The following is a 19,155-nucleotide window of genomic DNA, read 5'->3' as shown; positions in this document are numbered from 1 at the left end:
TGTATATTCAAGCAAAATTACAACTGTTTCTGTAATTGTCGCCCCATGTTGGGTTGGTAACTCCCTTTCCTTTGTAGCTACTATTGTTATTGTCACTATGACCGAAACTGAACATTATGTTTTTTCCATGTGAATGCTTTGGCACATTGGTAACAGTGCTGTTCACCACTTATTTACAAAATTTTCTTTAAAGTTGTAATCTCGAAGATTTCAGTTTCGTTCTCTTTAGCGGCACCTATCGTGAGATAGGGTAATTGCGGGAGCACACTTCCCAGATATCCAGACAGTGTTGCATGTGTGACGTCCACGTTTGGCTCCGGTCGTAACTCTTGATTTTCCTCGCTGACGGACGCTTTTCTTTTCATACTGTTTGCCTTCATCTGAGCGTCTAATTTTCACCTATTTTTGAAGTTGTATCTGTAGTCATCCATCTTTCCTTTGTTTGTTCAGCCATAGTAGATTACTGTTTACTCGCAACACTTGCAGAGACCGGAAAAGCAGCCGCTTAGCTCCGCCTACCCTCTCTGACAGACCAACCACTGCTGGGTGATGGAAAACTAGCTGGGCGTCCATCAGTGGGCCATAGGCTCAATCACCATTGTGTTACCTAATTCACCGATGGATAGTGACTTAACAGACATTTATTTACATAAAAATCTTCGAGATTATTATTTTAAATAGTTGCAGCAAATGTCTTTTTTTTTTTAAACATGGCTATCAGTTCCTTTTCTGTGCTGTGTTGAAGAATGTGAAATAAATGAAGTTTAAGTTTAATTCCAAACTTTTAGATCCCAGATTGAACAACAAGACACACCATAATGCATGTCCTTTGTTTTACTAAAAATGTGTTCTATTACTACTGATGCTACTTCCTTTACTACAAAGTTGTGTTTGTTTTCTCCAAAAGTGTTTCAAAAAACCAACATTCACTTTTTTTTTTCATTCATAAACCAGGTGAGTTGTACTTGTGTCGTTGTGGTGCAAACAGAGGTTTCAAAGGCAGCAGATAGGCAACATAATTTATTTCATATAGATCTACAATATTTAGTTAGAGCGGTAAATGAAAAATCATATTTTATGATTCTCATTTGTTTCTCTCAAAGAGGTTGCATATTATTCTTCAGCATCCTTTGCCTAGAATGGATAGAAACAGAAAGAAGGAATAATGAATGACAGGAAAAAGTCATGGAGTTAAGCAACGTCAGGTAATTAAATCAGTTTAGCTTTCTTCCTGTAAGATTACCCAGAACCACTTGTGTTACTTCTATGTGTTACTTACTTTTCCGATTTCCCGACTCTTTGCCCTCAGCTTGTTGACCTGGGACTCAGCGATGTCAGCACGCTCCTGAGCTTCCTCCATCTCGTGCTGCACCTTCCTGTACCTGGACAGGTGAGTGTTGGCCTGCTCCTCCTGTGAAAGATTTCAACACTGGTGTCAACATCCCACAAAACTTTAACTATCGACCGATTCTTGTGAGAAAGTTTACATAAAGGAGAGTGTGGTTGTATGATTGTGTTTCCAGGTAAGAGTGTTCTAGTTTTAAATGTATTTGAGACAATACAGTGAGGAAGTTTTAACATGTGTGACTCACAGCCTCCTCAGCCTGTCTCTTGTAGGCCTTCACTTTCAGCTGCAGCTTGTCCACCAGATCCTGAAGTCTGACCACATTCTTCTTGTCCTCCTCGGTCTGCAGGCAGCAAAAATGCAGGTTTGAAATGTAACAATTTAAACGCACCAATCTGACCAAATAACAGCAAAGTAAAAGCTTCCTACCTGATAGGTGAGCTCCTTCACTCTCCTCTCATATTTCCGAACACCTTTGACTGCATCTGCTCCTCGTCTCTGCTCAGATTCAACTTCAGTCTCAAGCTCACGCACCTTAATGTAGAAAAAAACATTTGCTATTAATTTGAAGGACAAGATTTTAATGTTATAGCAAAAGTTAAGATTGGGGATTAAATTCATCTTTACCCTAGACTCCAATTTCTGGAGCTGCTTCTTGCCACCCTTCATGGCCAGATTCTCAGCTTCATCAAGGCGGTGCTGCAGGTCCTTCACTGTCACCTCCAGGTTCTTCTTCATCCTCTCTAAATGAGCGCTGGTGTCCTGCTCCTTCTTCAGCTCTTCTGCCATCATGGCAGCCTGAAATATTTATTTATACAGTACAGGCTGAAGCCTATTGTAGTCTAAAGTTTAAACTACGATCGTACTAGATACATACTATGATTTGACATGTTTGACAATGTCTATCCTGCATAATTAGTGTGGGTATGACTCACATCAGTGATGGCCTTCTTGGCCTTCTCTTCAGCATTTCTTGCCTCCTGGACGGCATCTTCCACTTCACTTTGGATCTGGACGAGATCAGTTTCCAACTTCTTCTTGGTGTTGATGAGGCTGGTATTCTATTTTTGAACAAACAATTATTAATTCTCATGTGTTGAATTATTACAGAAGACATTTTAAATTCTTGGTTAGACTTTGGACAGACCTGAGAGTGCAGCAGGCCCACACGCTCGCTGGCATCCACCAGCTCCTGTTCAGCCACTTTGCGGCCTCTCTCAGTCTGCTCCAGAGCAACTCTCAGCTCCTCGATCTCAGCCAGCATCAGGTTGTTCCTGCGCTCCACCATGGCAACTTGCTCCTTCATGTCCTCCTGACCTCTGAGAGCTTCATCAAGGTGCAGCTGGGCATCCTGAATTAAAAAAACATAGATTGATGTATCAGCAAACTCTCAGCTACTTTTTGAACCACAAATCCTTCAGTGGGTGTACCTTCAGCTGTCCCTGCACGTTCCTCAGCTGCTTCTGGGCTTCAGCTGCCTGGCGGTTGGCGTGGCTCAGCTGAACCTCCATCTCGTTCAGGTCTCCCTCCATCTTCTTCTTGATTCTCAGGGCATCATTTCTGCTCCTGATCTCAGCATCCAAGTTGCTCTGCATAGACTCGATCACTCTCTGGCTGTTCCTCTTGATCTGCTCGATCTCCTCGTCCTTCTCGGCGAGTTTCCTGTCAATTTCACTCTTAACTTGGGTGAGCTCGAGCTGGACACGGAGAATCTTGGACTCCTCGTGTTCCAGGGTTGCCTGCGAACAAGTGTGACCTTTATCAGCTGGAGCACGGAGGAGTGTTTTTCATTAAGAACACAGAAACTGAGTCATAGTGAAGAAAAATAGTCCAACACCTTTGCAAGATAGGATTCACACAGGTGGGCTCTGAAGCTTGGTCAACATCTGATAGCATGGCTACTTACTAATAGAACTAATACATACTATTTTTATTTGAATGTAGCATATATGCCTCCCTATTCTGTACAATGGCTAAGAGAAACAGGTAGTTTGCCTAGTTGATATTATGAATGATGTTTACCTCGGCCTCCTCCAGAGCAGTTTGGATCTCTGTCTTCTCACTTTCCACCGTCTTCTTTCCCTTCTCGAGCTCATGAATCGCCTTACCCGTCTCACCAAGTTGTTCACTCAAGTCTGAGATCTCCTCTGTTGGAAAAAGTGACAAAGTATATGTTTAAGAATATTAAGCTATGTAAAAAACGTAATGATGGCAATATTCCAGAGTATATATCCGTTGGGGTAAAATAATCAATTACGTTGCAGGTTCTTGTTCTCTCTCTTCATGGTCTCCAGCTGGTCCAGAGCTTCTTCATAGGAGTTTTTAAGTTTAAAAATCTCTGTGCTCAATGAGCGAGCCTCCTTCTGAGATCCTTCCAGCTCCGCCTGGCTCTCCTCATACTTCTGTTTCCACTCTGAAAGAACCTGAAAGTACAACAGATGTGTTTTGAGTGTTTTTGTCACCTCACATAACCAGCATGTTGAAGCAAAAAATATCCAACCTTGTCAAAGTTCCTTTGCTTCTTGTCAAGGTTGGCAGCCAGAGAGTTAGCTCTCTCCACATCGATCATCAGGTCCTCCACCTCACCCTGCAGTCTCTGTTTGGTCTTTTCCAGAGAGGCACATTTTGCATTCACAGCCTCGATGGACTCCTCTGCATCCTGAAGACGCTGGGCGAGTTTTTTCCTGATAAAATGTACAGTAAACAGGTTTTATGTTGATTTAACGATGAGTTTATATATAGACCATGAGGAACACGTGTGTGAGGTAAGGACTGTTCCTTACTTTGCCTCCTCCAGCTCCTCAGTGCGCTGAATGGCATCGGTCTCATATTTGGATCTCCACTGAGCCACCTCGCTGTTAGCCTTAGACATTCCACGCTGCAGCTCAGCTTTGGCCTCCTGCTCCTCCTCAAACTGCTCTCTGAGCAGATCACAGTCATGACGGGCTGACTGAACAGCATGAGCCAGGGCGTTCTTGGCCTATGATCCAAACGAGCGCTTGATTAATATTTTACACCATATCATGTGGAGGCCTGTCATTATTCTGCTTGTTTTATTACCTTAACTTCCTCCTCTATGTGCCTCTTCAACTCTTCAATCTGCTGAGTGTAGGCCTGCTTTCCTCGAGTCAGCTGAGACACAAGAGCTTCTTTCTCCTCCAGCTGACGTGTGCTTTCACCTATTTAAAGGTTGTCAAATATCGAATATAAACAATAGTAGGTAAACTTGAGTTTGGTGTGGGTATCTTCAGGACAATGATTAATATACAGAATGAATGGTAGAGTAGATGGAAGGAAACTTGAACAGTTTGTGTGTTAGGTGCTTCTACTTCTAGCATTTAGCCTCATATCGGGGACTTAAGTTACATTACCGAGTCTAGGACCCCAGTTTTTAGAGTATTGAACACCCAAAGGTATATTTTCGTACCGTTTTCAGTTTGAAGCCTCGCTTTCTGGGCACTCAAATCGTTTAGCTGACGAACATTTTCATCATTCTTGGATTTGAGCTCACTCAGCTGATCTTCTAATGTCCTGCACAACTTTTCAAGGTTTCCCTGGTAAAAGAAAAAACCCATGTAAGCATAAAAATAACACAAAGGTTTTTGCTTGCTATAAAAAACCCATTTGCACTCACTTTTGATTTGGCAAAGGTCTCCATATTGCTACTGAGGTCATCAATCTCCATCTTGAATTCGCTCTTCTCTTTCTCCAGTTTCTGTTTGACTCTCTGGAGGTTATCGATCTGTTCTCCCAGCTCTGCCACGCTGTCAGCCTGCTTCTTCCGGAGGGCTGCAGCGGTGGCCTCATGCTGCAGGGTGGACTCTTCGAGGTCACGACGCAGTTTCTGAAACTCGGCCTCTCGCTTCTTGTTCATCTCGATCTGAGCTGCCGTTGCTCCGCCCGCTTCTTCCAGCCTCTCGCTGATCTCTTCAAGTTCCCTGGAGAGATCAGACCTCTGCTTCTCCACCTTTGCCCGAGCAGCACGCTCAGCCTCGATCTCCTCCTCCAGCTCCTCGATACGAGCCTGAAACATTACAAAGTTTGAGTGAAAATTGTTCAGGATATTTGTGTGGTAGAATTGCCTTTGACTTAATCTTTAAATCATACCTGCAGTTCCTTTATCTTTTTCTGTAGCTGGGTTCCAAGACTCTGCTCGTCCTCGATCTTACTCAGGAGCTGGCTGACCTCAAAGTCCTTCCTGGAGGGGACAGAATTAATTCAGGATATAATGTTACATTCAATCAGTGACTTTAATACAATATATTTATAAAAGCAGGTAGATGGATAGATGGACGGTGTATTCTTACTTCTTTATTTTCTCCTCAGACTGCTGCTTGTCGTTCTCCAGATCCATTATGGATTCCTGGGCCAGTTTCAGATCTCCTTCAAGCTTTCTTTTGGCTCGCTCCAGATCCATACGGAGCTTCTTCTCTTGCTCCAGAGAACCTTCAAGCTATAAATAAAAATTACGTTTCATGAAAGTGGGTTATAATCCTCAGTATTTCAGATAATCAAAAGTATGATTTACTTATTTATGCTCAGCTTTTTGTCTGTAATAGCTATTTAAGTGTATTTACAATCAATAATTACTAGTGGCGTAGTCTGCCACCCCTGCACTGGATTAAGGATGCCTGAATGGACTAAAGGTAGCAAGAGGAGGTTGACATAAGCTTCTGAGTTTACTGTTTGCTCATTTATAACAGTATCAAAGCTGTATTGATTAAGCTCTATCCACGATCAATTATCAAAATTGTCACAGTGCCACTGCCACAGTGAGCCGTTAGATAAACAGCTGCAGGCAACTCGCCTATTGACGTGTGTCCTGCTGTCCACAAGTGTCAGCAAATCAACCAGGACTGAAATCATGAATAACAAATCATCAATAACGAATTCAACTTTTCTAATTTGAATGTCGCCGACTCACATCGTCCACTTGCTGCTCCAACTTGGTCTTGGCCTTCGTCAGAGTGTTGACTTTGTCTTCCTCTGCCTGGAGATCATCAAGGGTCTGCTGATGGGCCTCTTGGAGGGCTTTCTTCTCTTTGGTCAGCTTGGCGATGGTCTCATCTTGGGAGGCCATTTCCTCTGTAAGGTTTTTGACCTATAAAAGTTAACATGAATTTAATTAAACAACCTGTTATTAATCTACACAAACAGAAGATGTATGATTCAAAAGCCTATCTTGTAACCTTGTTCTCAGTGGCGTGTTTCTCCTTTTCCACTTTGGCCAGGGTGAGCTCCAAGTCATCGATGTCCTTCTTCAACTCAGAGCACTCGTCCTCCAGCTTCCTCTTCTTTGCGGTCAGCTCAGCATTCATTTCCTCCTCATCCTCCAGTCTCTCAGCCGTCTCTTTGAATTTGGCCTCGAGCTGGATTTTTGCTTTAATGAGCCCCTCACACCTTTCCTCAGCATCGCTGAGATTTTCACCTTCCTAAAAGTCAAGGCAAACAGGTTCATGTTATTGCCAAATCAGTAATTTGTTGAAGGATATTAGGTAGACAATGCTGTAGTATGATTCCACTTACAGACTGCACTTGCAACAACAGATCATTTTTTTCCTGCAGCAGAGTAACCATCTTCTCCTCCAGTTCTTTCTTCCTCGATAGAGCCTTTGTTAGGTCGTCTTTGGTCTTTTGAAAGTCCTCTTTCATCAGTGCCATCTCTTTCTCAGTCTCGGCGCTCTTCAGCAGAGGCTTAATCTTGAAGTAGAGCTTCATCCATGGCCATGTTTTGACATTCATGAATGAGCGGATGTTGTACTGGATGGCGTAAACGGCCTCTCTATAGAAGACAAAGAAAACATTTAGTTGTAATAATTTTCAATATTATATGATTTTTGTACAAATAAAGCTGTACACTTTAAAGGGCAAATTTGCCGATTTTAAACCTCAGTCCTATCCTGCTATTATGGGGAGCTAATGCCATTATGGTACAACAAAAATACAATCTTGCCCTGTGCCTTTGGAGGACGTTATCCGCCAGACTACATAAAACGCATCATCTGGCGGACGCCAGGGAGCTTGCTAAGCTACACTTCCTCAATCCAGGACGCCCGCCCCCTTTGATCGCCTGCAGCAATCAATGTCCTTGACTGGAAACGGGAAGTATTTCACTCCAGCGTCTCTTTTCCTCTTGCTCTCCTTACACTCCGGTACAACACAGGCGAGCACCATGATGCTCTGTTTTTGTTTTGTTTGTAGATATATTTGGTAGGACTCTAAGGGGGGAATTCACGAAAAGGATTGCACGGCTTCTGTGCCCACTAAACCTGTGCAAATGACAAAAAAAGACTCGGCCTCATCCTCCAAGCACAGGCAGAGGGTTGAATACACCCCAAAGTGCGCTGCAGAGCAAACAGCGTCTGTGTGCTCCGGAGCCGTTTGCACGTATTTCAGTGAGTCATGTTTTGTGAACATTTGGGTCATTCAGGACAAATTTGTCCCTTTTCTATGCCTCATGGTAAAAAGCACCTAGTTCACAACGCCAGCACAAACAGCAAGCGCTGAGAGCTGCGGTTCAGTATCATCAGGGCTGTCAGGCTCAGAGTTTTCAGTGATCATGATGACACCTTTTGTATGATCAAAAACTGTATTCGTCTGTAAAAACAATCTATTAATAATATGTTGACATTATTATAAACGGGAGACCATCAGTCCGGGGCTGTGTGAGGCTCAACCTCGGTACATGGGCACACTTTGTTCACATGTCCGGAGCCGTTACGCAGGAAGGGGATTATTATGTGGATGGACTATATACGCTGCTGCTACGCGCTCGTTTTAAAAACATGCTGCGTTACAGAGAGAAATACTAGTAAACAACAGTCGAGTCTGGACTTTACAGCAAGCTGTTTAAAGATCTGCCCCCTCCTCTCCTGTTTCCTCATCGATCTGTGCATGCAGTTGAGGACCGTCAGAGTGCGTGCAGCTGAGTGCGCAGCGCCGCGCAGCAGAGAGTGGAGCTGCAGACAGCTTCTCTCCACAATCACACACATAACAAGAGCAAACTGCACGGATCTGCGAATCTTCATAGGCGAGTTAGCGCTTGAATATCATCAGGGCTGTGTGTTTTGTGAATCAGACCTTGAGACGAGTGAATTACCCGCAACTGTTCTGGTTGAAAGAACGAAAGGTGAAATTGTCCATTAAAAACACAGATTCATATTCATGCATCAACAACAGACAGGCACGTTACCTCCTCTCCATCATCTTGACAAACTCTCTCCTCATGAGGAAACCTCTGCAGAGAGCCTGAGTCATTGTGACCAGCTCAGCCAGTTTCTCATCTCTCATCTCCTCCAGAGTTCCCAGCAGACCGGCTTTGAAAAACACCTGACAAAAGTTTTTTCAATATATATACAATTATTAATTATTGACACCTCTTTTGAAACAGCCCTGTCCAGAGAAGCACATCTTAATGTACCTTTGTGTGTCCAAACTTGTACTGAGTGTGGTCCACATCGATGGAGCCCAGCAGTTTCTCTGAGGCCTTCTTGTTGTCAATGAACTGGCCCTCTGGGATGACACTAGCATTCAATACTTTGTATCTGAAAAGAAAGATTTCATTGAGTTAGGCACCCTTGTTTGCAGATGACTCTTAATGACTGTCAAGAAAATATTTCTGCTACCTCTGCTTGAAGTCACCGTAGAGGATTCTGCTGGGGAAACCTTTCCTGCAGATCCTGATACCTTCCAGCACACCGTTACACCTCAGCTGGTGGATGACCAGGAAGTTCTCCATGAGACCTATGATATATAATTTATTAACATGATTTGTATAATTGTAAAAACAGAAATGGTCACACCACATAGCACCTTGTTTGACTCACTTGTGCCTCTAATTACAATAACCTAATCAACAATTATAATGGGGAGTACATACCGGGTGTCTTTGATTCATTTGGAATCAGGCAGCGCACAAAATGAGGATGTGTGCTCCTCAAATTCGTCATCAGCTTTCCCAAATTCTCCTAAAGATTTAAAAGGACAATTAATTTTCAATCTACAAGAAATTTGTGCATAAGTTTAGAAGTCATTCTTTGATATCTTACTCTGAACAATGCAGACACAGTCTGGAAGGAACCTCCCTTCTTCTTGCCACCTTTCTTGCCACCACCAGCACCAGCATCAGCTGTCAGTGAAATTAAAATAACATTGAATTAAATTTAACACGTTCAATTTAATATTTAAAATCTCGCAACGTTCAGGCAGGTAACAGCACGTACCTTCTGCTGAGGCATGTGACGCATACAGGAAGGCCAGCAGCTTGACAGAAGACTTCTGGTAGAGCTGCACCACTGAGTCGTTCAGAGGGTCCTTGTTTTTGTCGAGCCATCCGGTGATGTTGTAATCAACAGTGCCAGCATAGTGGACAAGAGAAAAGTGAGCCTCAGCTTTGCCTTTGGCAGGCTTTGGCTTCTCAAAGGCCTTAGTTTTCCCAAGATGCTGGTCATACAGTTTGTTCTTGAAAGTGATGTCTGTTGCCTTGGGGAACATGCACTCCTCTTCAAGGATGGAGAAGATGCCCATGGGCTGTCATGAGGAAATGCTTATTTAAACAAAAGCATTCATGTCATCAGATGGGTTTCTATGTTTGTGAATATAAAGCATATCGTTACCTTCTCAATGAGCTCAATGCAGGCAGCCAGATCCATACCAAAGTCAATGAACTCCCAATCGATTCCCTCTTTCTTGTACTCCTCTTGCTCCAGCACAAACATGTGGTGGTTGAAAAACTGTTGCAGTTTTTCATTGGTGAAGTTGATGCACAGCTGCTCCAAGCTGTTGAACTAAAGAAATGAAGATATCAAAGTCAGAAAAGTCTCAGCTTTAAATCAGGCTGCATAAGATTATATAGTAACAATTAAGCATACTTACATCAAAGATTTCAAACCCGGCAATATCCAGGACACCGATGAAAAAGCTTCTGGGCTGCTTGGTATCCAACATCTCATTAATTCTGACCACCATCCACAAGAACATTTTCTCATAGACAGACTTGCAGAGAGCACTGACGGCATTGTTGACCTGATTGTAGAGAAAATGAATTTGAAAGAAAGAGAAATAAAGTGATTCAGTGTTTTCAGGTGTGCATCAGGCTACAAAGAGATGATTCACAGGACTGTACTGAAAGCGAACATTTTACCTGAGGCACAGTCTGACCCTTAGTCACAAACTCATTTCCGACTTTCACCCTCGGGTAGCACAGAGCTTTAAGCAGGTCGGCGGAGTTCAGGCCCATGAGGTATGAGATTTTATCAGCAACTGAAAAAACACAACAGAAAATAGAGAGATGTCATTTTATAGAGCACATAAATTCATAAATTCTGCTGCTGCTGATGTTCAACACACCCTCAGTGCCATCGGGCTCTGCCTGCTCTTCGCGCTGCTTCTGCTTGAACTTCATGTTTCCATGATGCATCACAGCTCCAGTCAGCTTGTAAATGCCTATCTTCTCCTCTGCCGTGAAGCCCAAGATGTCAATAGCAGTCTGTAAGTATCAAAAGAAAATAAAGGCCGAAGTTCAGCTCCCACGAAACAAACAAAAACAAATCCTGCAACAGCTTTTTGATCATTTCCTCACATCAGTGGCAATGAACTCCTCAATGTCGTCGATACTCTTGACTGTGATTTCACCCTGACTGATCATGTGATAATCGTACGGGTTGGTGGTGATGAGGAGAGCCTCTGAAAAAAGAGAGTATATGTATAAGCTAAGATACACAATACAGCAGGTAGAGAATACAAATAAAGAATATCTCACCTATCAGCTCAGGTTTGTGGCCTGTCATGAGCTGGTAGAAGATGTGGTAGCTCCTCTCAGCAGACAGCTGGAACGTCACACGAGACTTCTCCAGCAGATCTGTCAATCACACAGTTAGATACCAGTCAGTTCTGTTCAATGAGCTGAGGGTGCAAAGCGTTTCATATTCTTAGCCTTACATGTTTCAATGTCTGCTGAGGCAAGCTTCCCACTCGTTGCAAAGTGGATTCGGATGAATTTACCCTGCAGAAGAAGACTGTGCATTAGAATTTAAACATGTTGCTTTCAATCATTGGTTAAAAAGACAAAGGTTAAACACTTACAAAGCGGGATGAGTTGTCATTCCTCACAGTTTTGGCATTACCGTAAGCCTCCAGCAGGGGATTGGCTGCAATGATTTGATCTTCCAGCGACCCCTACATTCAGTAAACAAGCCAGACAGAATGATAAAAAGAAATGAGTGCTTCCTACCTGAGGGTGAAAGATTAAATTCAATATGTGTGCATTTACCTGCATTTTTCCAGATCCCTGCTCTTGCTTCTTTCCTCCAGCCACTGCGATTGTCGCAAAGTACTGGATGACACGCTTGGTGTTGACAGTCTTTCCTGCACCAGATTCTCCACTTTGGGCATAAAAGAGGTAAAAACAATAAGCACCAGTTACATTTTGTTATAGGGGGAACTGAACAGACATTAAAACACACTCTTGTTCAGAATTGCGTTGTAGTGCTTACTGTCATGTCAATAGTATTGTTTGTTTAGTTAGAGGCCCCTCAAATCAAGTGTTTAACCTTGTAAACATCTCCATGTGTTGTTCTTCATGTGCTACAAGACATATCAGAGACAACATAAGCAGTCATCTCCACGGCTGGGCCTGTCTGCTTTTAAACTGCAGTGCACCAAGGACAGGCTGAACAACACGTTTTCAGATTGGCAGGTTTGTGACGTAACAAACCTAAGGAGCCAATCCCGTTAAAGGACAGGGTGACGCTATGCATATCATTATGTGAAACCTATGGCAGCCACTTCGGCGATGCGCGGGCCAGCTGTAACCGTCATCGTTATTTTTGCAAACTCACTACTGAGTACTAACGTTACTACTACTAATTACTACATTTCAAGCTCGCTAAGTTTCAACGAGTTGCAGCTAAACGATGGCAGAGACGTGTTTTGTTTTCACGACCGGGGCGCCGGTTTTTGCACAGTGGGCGGGGCCTATTCAGGAGAAGGAGAAGGAGAAGATGCTTTGGGAGGATTTTTACAAGGTAATTAAACATATTTTGCAGAACAAACATATCAGACACAATTTATTATTTCAAGCAGAGCATTTGATATGTCTTAAAACATGACTGAAGCTGGTCTTTAATGTTAAAGGATATAGTGTGGTAAGGCTTTTCTTTGACATGCAGTTGGATTAATCATTTGTAAACTTACGTGATAAGGATAGACTGGTTCTCACGGTCTGTAAAAGACAGATATTTTTATGTTATTTGCATAATTGGACTTTGTGTATATTATTCAGTTTTAATGTTTGTTATTATCAAGATATTTAAAAACTAAAGATGAGTTTCTGTTATCCGCTTCTTGCTCAATAGGTTTCACAAACTGTTTCACAAAAATGATGGTTTTGCATGAAAAAGCATTTCATACACACCAGTGAGCATGAACTGATAGGCGTTATCAGAGATGGAGAAGATGTGGGGTGGAGCCTCAATCCTCTTTTTGCCTCTGTATGCTGATACAACCGCTGAGTCGTACACTGGGAGCCACTTGTAGGGGTTCACAGTGACGCAGAACAGCCCTGAGTAGGTCTGCGGAGAGACAGAGAGGATTTTTACTGACACGCTTCTTCACGGAGTCATGTTTCACCTTTTGATGTGATGATCCAGTCAAACTCACGTAGATCATCCATGCTGCATAGCGCTCTTTGAGGTTATACAGCACAGAGGGCTCGCTGAGGTGGGTCATCATGGCCATGTCCTCGATCTTATCGTACTTTGGAGGGTTCATGGGGAAGACTTCAGTGTCTTTTACAGTGATCGTCTGTTACAGGGACAGAAATAACACAGGAGTTCAGAGCGAGCTGGTCAGTATTCAATAACAATGCTGTTACACACTGTGGTTCTGAAATCTGTCTGTTGCATCACAAGACATGCACTTATTACACAAACAAATATTTAGAAAATCTTGGTAATATAAATTGTGTTCCCGACTGAAACTAAGCAAACTTCACACACAATCTGTCCCATTGACTCGTAGGTAAAGAACTATTTTTATTTCCAGTGCCATAATGCTCACCTTTCCACAGAGAGTGTCCACAGTGGCTTTGCCGCCCTCTCTCTTTACAAGCTTCCCCTTGAGGTACATCTCGTTGGGCTCAGTCACAAAGTACGCTGATTTAGCATCAAAAGGAGTGTTTTGGGATTCAATCCTCTCTTTTTCTGACTTCCGGAGGTAAAAGGCCGCCGGGCCAAAACACTCCATTTCCGCGTCCGTACTCATGGTGACCCTTTACTGCAAGTAAGTAAACACATGTTTTTGATTCAACATTTGTTCTCGGCTCTGATTACTTCACTCATGATGATGTTTGACTTTTAAGCAGGTGGAAATGCTGTTAATGTTGCTATAAAAGTAACACTCAAATGAAGGCCAGACGGTAAAACTAATTTTTGATTAGTCAATTTTATTCTCTCTATCAAATGATGCACACATAACTAATGGAGTGAGATGCTCATACCGAGCTATGTTAATTGATTTGTTAGCATTGCACACAAGGTAAAAATTAAGTTATAACAAAGTCTGACTTATCACACACACAGTACTAAACACAGTATTAAATGTGGATAAAATAAGTGGATTACCTTCTTCCCTCCCCTATGCAGAACTTTTTGTTGATGGTTTGATGAGGGCTCTGAAGAAAGACACAAATAGTTGAAATTAGCAACTGTATTTAAACTATTTCATTTAAGAAAAAAAGGTACTGTACAACGAGATCCTGGCATGAACGCGACAGTCTTGTTTGCTCTTTGGGGTGTCTGGCAGTAAGTAGTCATGCCCTGCATTGTTCATTAAGCTGCTGGTTTTCCTCCTGCTAATAAAAGACTGTATCTCACTCACCTTGACTGGTCGCCTGTCAGTCCTTGGGGGCGTCCAGCCTCCCTTCTTATATAGAGAGATCAGTGTTCAGTCAGCACAAATGTCTTGCTTTATTTGGTCATGTACTTTTAAGCTCTCTTGCTTGAGTATGCGCGCCTCTTATCTTTTATGTGGTGTCTTTTGTCTCTGATCATCACGGAGAGTTTATCACAGATTAAACTCTCGCAGTTTTGCCACTGCTAAGAATTAAAATGGGAAATAAATACAAAGACTGTTGATGATTATGGTTTAGAGAGTATGAATGGGAAAATGTTCTTACTGGTGTCATCACCACATGAACTCCAACACAAACGAACATGAACGGAGTGTTAAAATGATGTTTAGCCCCGGTCATTCATAAGATTTATAATGAGTATGCTTTGTTTTACAGAGGAGACACAATGTCCCTCAGGACTACAGTACATAGCACGATAGAGCACTTCAAACATTTGCTAGTGACATACTTTACTCATTGTAAACTATGTCACTAGCAGTCACGGTGCCAAACAATACACACAGTTAAACTAGAGACTGAATTTTAAAGTGTATAAATAGACCAGGACCCTTACAATGCAGCATTTTTTAACCTTGTGTAAATATTGTTCTGGCTGGCGTATTGGTTCCTGAAGTTCAGACATTGTTTTGGTCTTTACGATAATCTCCTTAATGCACCTTGGCACTGCAGAGGATCCGACTTTAGCCGTGGAGAAGCTCTCATGTGTCACTGGTATTCTGCGGCAGAAGCCTTGCAAGTCTCCCCTGTGACAAAGGAGCAGAATCGGGCCTAACAGTTGCTAATCTAAGAACCTGTGAAAATGATGATACCTCATGATAACAGAAACACTCCCCGAGGTCTGCGTTTTATGAAATCCCAGAGTTAATTAGATTTGTTCTGTATGGAGACAGGACAATAGAAGAATAATATTTGTATTTATAGCGCTCTAATTACCTCTGTCATTTCATACATGTGTTCAGGAAACATGACATGTGCATCCTGTGAAAATAGCGTGTTAACATATGGTGATGGCATATGCTGCGTAGTTCCCTTGATGCAAATATCCATTACAAAATGAACTAACATCTGCTTTTTATAAACTCACAAAATACCCAGACTTTACTGTATCTAGATATTTTATGCAATAGTGCAAAATTCTTCCAGCACATTGTTGTGACATAAAAACCTCATAATAAAAGATCACTACGCCACTTTTGATGATAAAAATACCTGTCAGAGTGTCTAATTATCTCATTATAACTACTAATGGCGGCAATCTGGGAGCAAGGGCCTGTGTTTGAGTTGATGTGATAATGTTACAGACGCCATAACATCACTGACACTCTATCTTTGAGTTACACACAATACTGCCATGGATCATTACATGTCGACATTGCTGTTCAACAGCTATAAGCAGTAATATAGTGATGAATCTGTCAACAACAGGTTAAATCAAATACGTCTTCATGGGTGAAGACTTGTGTCCTGATGGCTGCTTACGGCTACATTACAGTGTGTTATAAGCTATGTTTTAAATGTTTATATTGTTATTGTTAAATGTTAATGTCACAGTGCTGAAGTATAAAATGATGATATATGAGCTGTAAGTAGTTTTTGTTCTCTTTCACTGACTCTCAGAACTGAACTAGTCTGTGAAAAGTGGTCCTGTTTTAGATTATAGTGACATATCCTCAAAAATTATTGCAATTACTGGGGAATAATTTTGGCTCTACATCCAAATTGTCCTTATTCTACTGACGAGTGATGATTCAAAGAGTCCTTGTTCTATTTTTGTACATATTTCTGTCCAACATGTCCCCAGTCTGAGTTAATTATCTTTGATCTATCTTTTATTTGATATATTACTCTATAAAGTACTGTTGTTTGACGTTGTGTATCGAAAATAAACTTGAACTTGAACTTGATCGTGTCTGAAAGGTGAAGGGAGTCTGTGTGGAGCGCAAACTATTTGTTTAAGTGTGGGTCATGTGGTGAAAGGAGATCTGTAAACACGATAATCTCATGCGTACTCTCACTCACTCACAAGTGTGTTAAAGTGACAACACCGAAATAATTGTACTTTTCATGTTGTTGCGACAACAACAAGAAAATCTGTGCATCGTGATTGTGTCCCTATAGAAAACAATCACATAAATAAATAACCCTTAGAAATAATTGTGAATACTTTAGACACGCTACCTTAAAGTACGATATTAACATGCAGTACATGACTTCTAGGGAGGTGTCTGGAGAGGCGACGGCTTCAGGTTTCCATTAATCCCCTACTGACAGTGCTCTAATGAAGTCTGGAGGCTTGGTTTCTGCAATCTGATCTAAAACTATCGCTACTCTTATTAATGACACATATTTAGTGATCTACACGCTCGGATGTCTGATTTTTGCTGGTTGACGAGGGTGTGATAATCCTAGAGCTCAGACTGATGACAGACGTGTCCATCCTAAAAGGGGTCGTCTGGCTCGGTCTATTGGAGGTCAAAGGGCGTCAGCTCTCTAGGGACTGTCTGAAATCCGATATTATGGACATTTTCACACCCCGGGGGCCTCGTCAGACAAAGTCATTAGAATATTTTTAAAAGGGGCTATTTTAAATACTTCATGCTGATCTTTTTTGATCATTTTTTTGTTGACAAAAAATGTTAGACTCGCATGAAGAATTTCTCATCTGATTATGTTTCAGAGTACATCACTGATGTTTACAAACATTAGAGATGTAAATAAACCCATTGGACATGGCATCTGTATCGTTAAGACTACAGGATAAATGAATGTTGTGTTTTAATGTTACTTGTGTTCTTCTGTTGCAAAAAATAAATGGTACTGATTGTTTGGAATATGTCTGGTGTCTCAAATGTGTGTTGGTGTTATTTGGAGCCATTTAAAAAGAGATGGATTGATTGATTGAAAATCCAAAACATACCGGATGTGAATCAAAATATTTAAAAATGTAAATACTTTGATATTTATCATCATTAGGATTGCTTAACTTATATTTTATTGCTTAATGCATCACAGTTTTCACTTACATTTGCTTTTCACTGCTGTCACTCTTTCATTTTAGTCTTTAGTTACTTTAGTTTCCAGTTATGACTCATCACATCTTAAATGAGCACTTTAAATATGTTCAGAAAAAATAATACTCAGCAGTTTGATTTTATTATCTTTCCTATTCGAACAATTTTAAATCCATTTTTCTCATTACTTTCACCCTTCACATCTTCCATATCAGATTACACCTCTGCATTTCTGACAGTCGGTGTGGGGGCTCAGACGTTGACCCTCTAATTTCCCACTGTTTGCTGCTAAAAGTCAAAGGTTTAAACATAACCGACAGCTTTATCAGAAGGTCGAACCACTTATGTTTGATGTTTGTGACCTTTTATTGTCACCTATTCTGCCGGCTCTCGTGACTCTGCCGCTCGATGTAAACGTCCTACATGTCACGCTTCATACCTGTTTTATTTGTCAGCAGGACAGTAAACTCTATAACTGTCTTTTATAGCTCTATTGTCCAACATGGAATCTTTGCTGAACAGGTGATCAGATTTGTGTCTCCAGGTTTTTCGGGACGGGCACTTGTGTTGTCTCGAGGGTGCAGATGTATTTTTAAACCCTTTCTTTAAATGGTCCTGTTGTACTGTGCGCCCTGACAGATGATGTGAAGACAAGGCCGGGCATGTAGCTTGACCTTCCCTGAAGTCAAGTGTTTGTTCCCCATAAGGGGCAAGGAGGGGATCGTGTTATATGAAGTGTGGTAGTTTGCATTCTTTCCATGGTGAAAGATGACACTGAACTGGCAAAGATGTGGCGAGGGCATTAGAAGATAAATACTGAGGACTTCACACCAGACAAAATAGGTCTATATATTCAATAAAAATGTGAAACACGATCTCTTGGGCTCCCGGGTGTGCTTATTTGGAAGAAATACAAATATAGCCGTCTCCTCAGCAATGCTCTCAGAGCTCAGCCATTTGTCACGGCCTCAAGTCTTACAGTGGAATAACCTTTGATATAAAACACTTGCTTCCTTGGTGGTGTCAGTCTTCTGTGTGACAAAAGGGCAACTGTTGCTCACAACCTCCAAACGTGAGGGCAGTTTTGCAGTAACAATTAGAAGATAACAAATTGATCAACTGATGCTTTTATAATTTATCATAGTTTTAAGATGTTTTAAAATCCTATTGTGTCAACTTTCTGCAGCAACTACCAGCACTGTTTGTTATAAAGTCTAAGGTCTTAAAGAGAAGACTAGAATGAGGAATGAAAAGACACAGTAGGAATCATGCTGTACTATACACAGTGTATAAATTATTATTATTAATTGATTATTGATTAGGGCTGCGGTTCCCAACCTTTTCCGACTAACGCGTTCTCAGAGCACTATTATAAAAAGAGCTTTCCATCATCACCACACAGAAATCAGAAACTAAAAGTGAGGGGCTGTCCGCAATAGGCTAATTAATGAATGATTGATGACAAATTAAATAAAAATAAATCATTCAGCAATGGAGAAATGCATTCTCATACATAATGATAGGCCTAATACAGTTTAAAAAAAACAATGAAAGGAGTTTTTAAATGTTTTAAATATTACATATCTAAAATGTTTTTACAAATCATTTTGTTTTAAAATATTTAAAAACATATTTTTTTTGCAAATGATTTGGTGGCTCACTTGCAATACCCTCGCGGCCCACAGGACATATCAGGTTTAATATTACAATATTGATATAAACTGTAGCTAATGACTTGATTAAATACCTGACAAATGTGCTGAAATGCACTACAGTGACAGAAAAGTAACTTATTTTCAGATTTGCCCACAGTAGTCTAACACCGCCAGATATATTAAAGAGGAAGCTCCTCTTTAATAACTTTATACCTCTGTATAAATAGTACAGAG

The 19,155-nt window shown here is 41.3% G+C and overlaps 1 protein-coding gene across 1 annotated transcript; it reads right to left on the bottom strand.

Annotated features, from left to right (window-relative positions):
• Positions 1 to 1,007: 1,007 nt before the first annotated feature.
• Positions 1,008 to 14,245, bottom strand: LOC138606021 (myosin heavy chain, fast skeletal muscle-like). The gene is made up of 41 exons (XM_069678481.1): positions 14,222 to 14,245; positions 13,966 to 14,015; positions 13,403 to 13,618; positions 13,004 to 13,147; positions 12,759 to 12,915; positions 12,539 to 12,566; positions 11,616 to 11,727; positions 11,429 to 11,521; positions 11,285 to 11,348; positions 11,106 to 11,204; positions 10,926 to 11,029; positions 10,694 to 10,832; positions 10,488 to 10,606; positions 10,220 to 10,369; positions 9,961 to 10,131; positions 9,568 to 9,874; positions 9,394 to 9,473; positions 9,225 to 9,312; positions 8,971 to 9,088; positions 8,766 to 8,889; positions 8,538 to 8,674; positions 6,872 to 7,127; positions 6,535 to 6,777; positions 6,270 to 6,446; positions 5,653 to 5,798; positions 5,453 to 5,543; positions 4,980 to 5,369; positions 4,773 to 4,899; positions 4,406 to 4,524; positions 4,129 to 4,325; positions 3,846 to 4,029; positions 3,603 to 3,768; positions 3,368 to 3,492; positions 2,776 to 3,084; positions 2,493 to 2,696; positions 2,281 to 2,406; positions 1,973 to 2,143; positions 1,775 to 1,879; positions 1,593 to 1,688; positions 1,280 to 1,411; positions 1,008 to 1,134 (listed from the first exon to the last, which is right to left on the bottom strand). The coding sequence occupies exons 3-41, from the start codon at positions 13,604 to 13,606 to the stop codon at positions 1,114 to 1,116; spliced, it is 5,823 nt and encodes a 1,940-aa protein (XP_069534582.1). The 5' UTR covers positions 13,607 to 13,618; positions 13,966 to 14,015; positions 14,222 to 14,245; the 3' UTR covers positions 1,008 to 1,113.
• Between the last annotated feature and the right edge of the window lie 4,910 nt (positions 14,246 to 19,155).

Source organism: Semicossyphus pulcher, unplaced genomic scaffold (genome assembly GCF_022749685.1).
Source record: "Semicossyphus pulcher isolate SPU_LCO1_2020_fin unplaced genomic scaffold, fSemPul1.0.p SCAF_3, whole genome shotgun sequence".
Lineage (NCBI taxonomy): Eukaryota > Metazoa > Chordata > Actinopteri > Labriformes > Labridae > Semicossyphus > Semicossyphus pulcher.
The sequence above is the reverse complement of the archived record's forward strand: the minus strand, read 5'-3'. Positions and strand labels throughout refer to the sequence as shown.

Bases quoted from the DNA above. Each gene is read 5' to 3' on its own strand.
- LOC138606021 (XM_069678481.1), bottom strand. From the start codon at position 13,606: ATGAGTACGGACGCGGAAATGGAGTGTTTTGGCCCGGCGGCCTTTTAC. The intron at 11,030-11,105 runs GTGAGATATTCT...CTCTTTTTTCAG, and splicing joins CCACAAACCTGAGCTGATAG to AGGCTCTCCTCATCACCACC. The intron at 5,799-6,269 runs GTGAGTCGGCGA...TTTTATTTATAG, and splicing joins TGGAGCAGCAAGTGGACGAT to CTTGAAGGTTCTCTGGAGCA.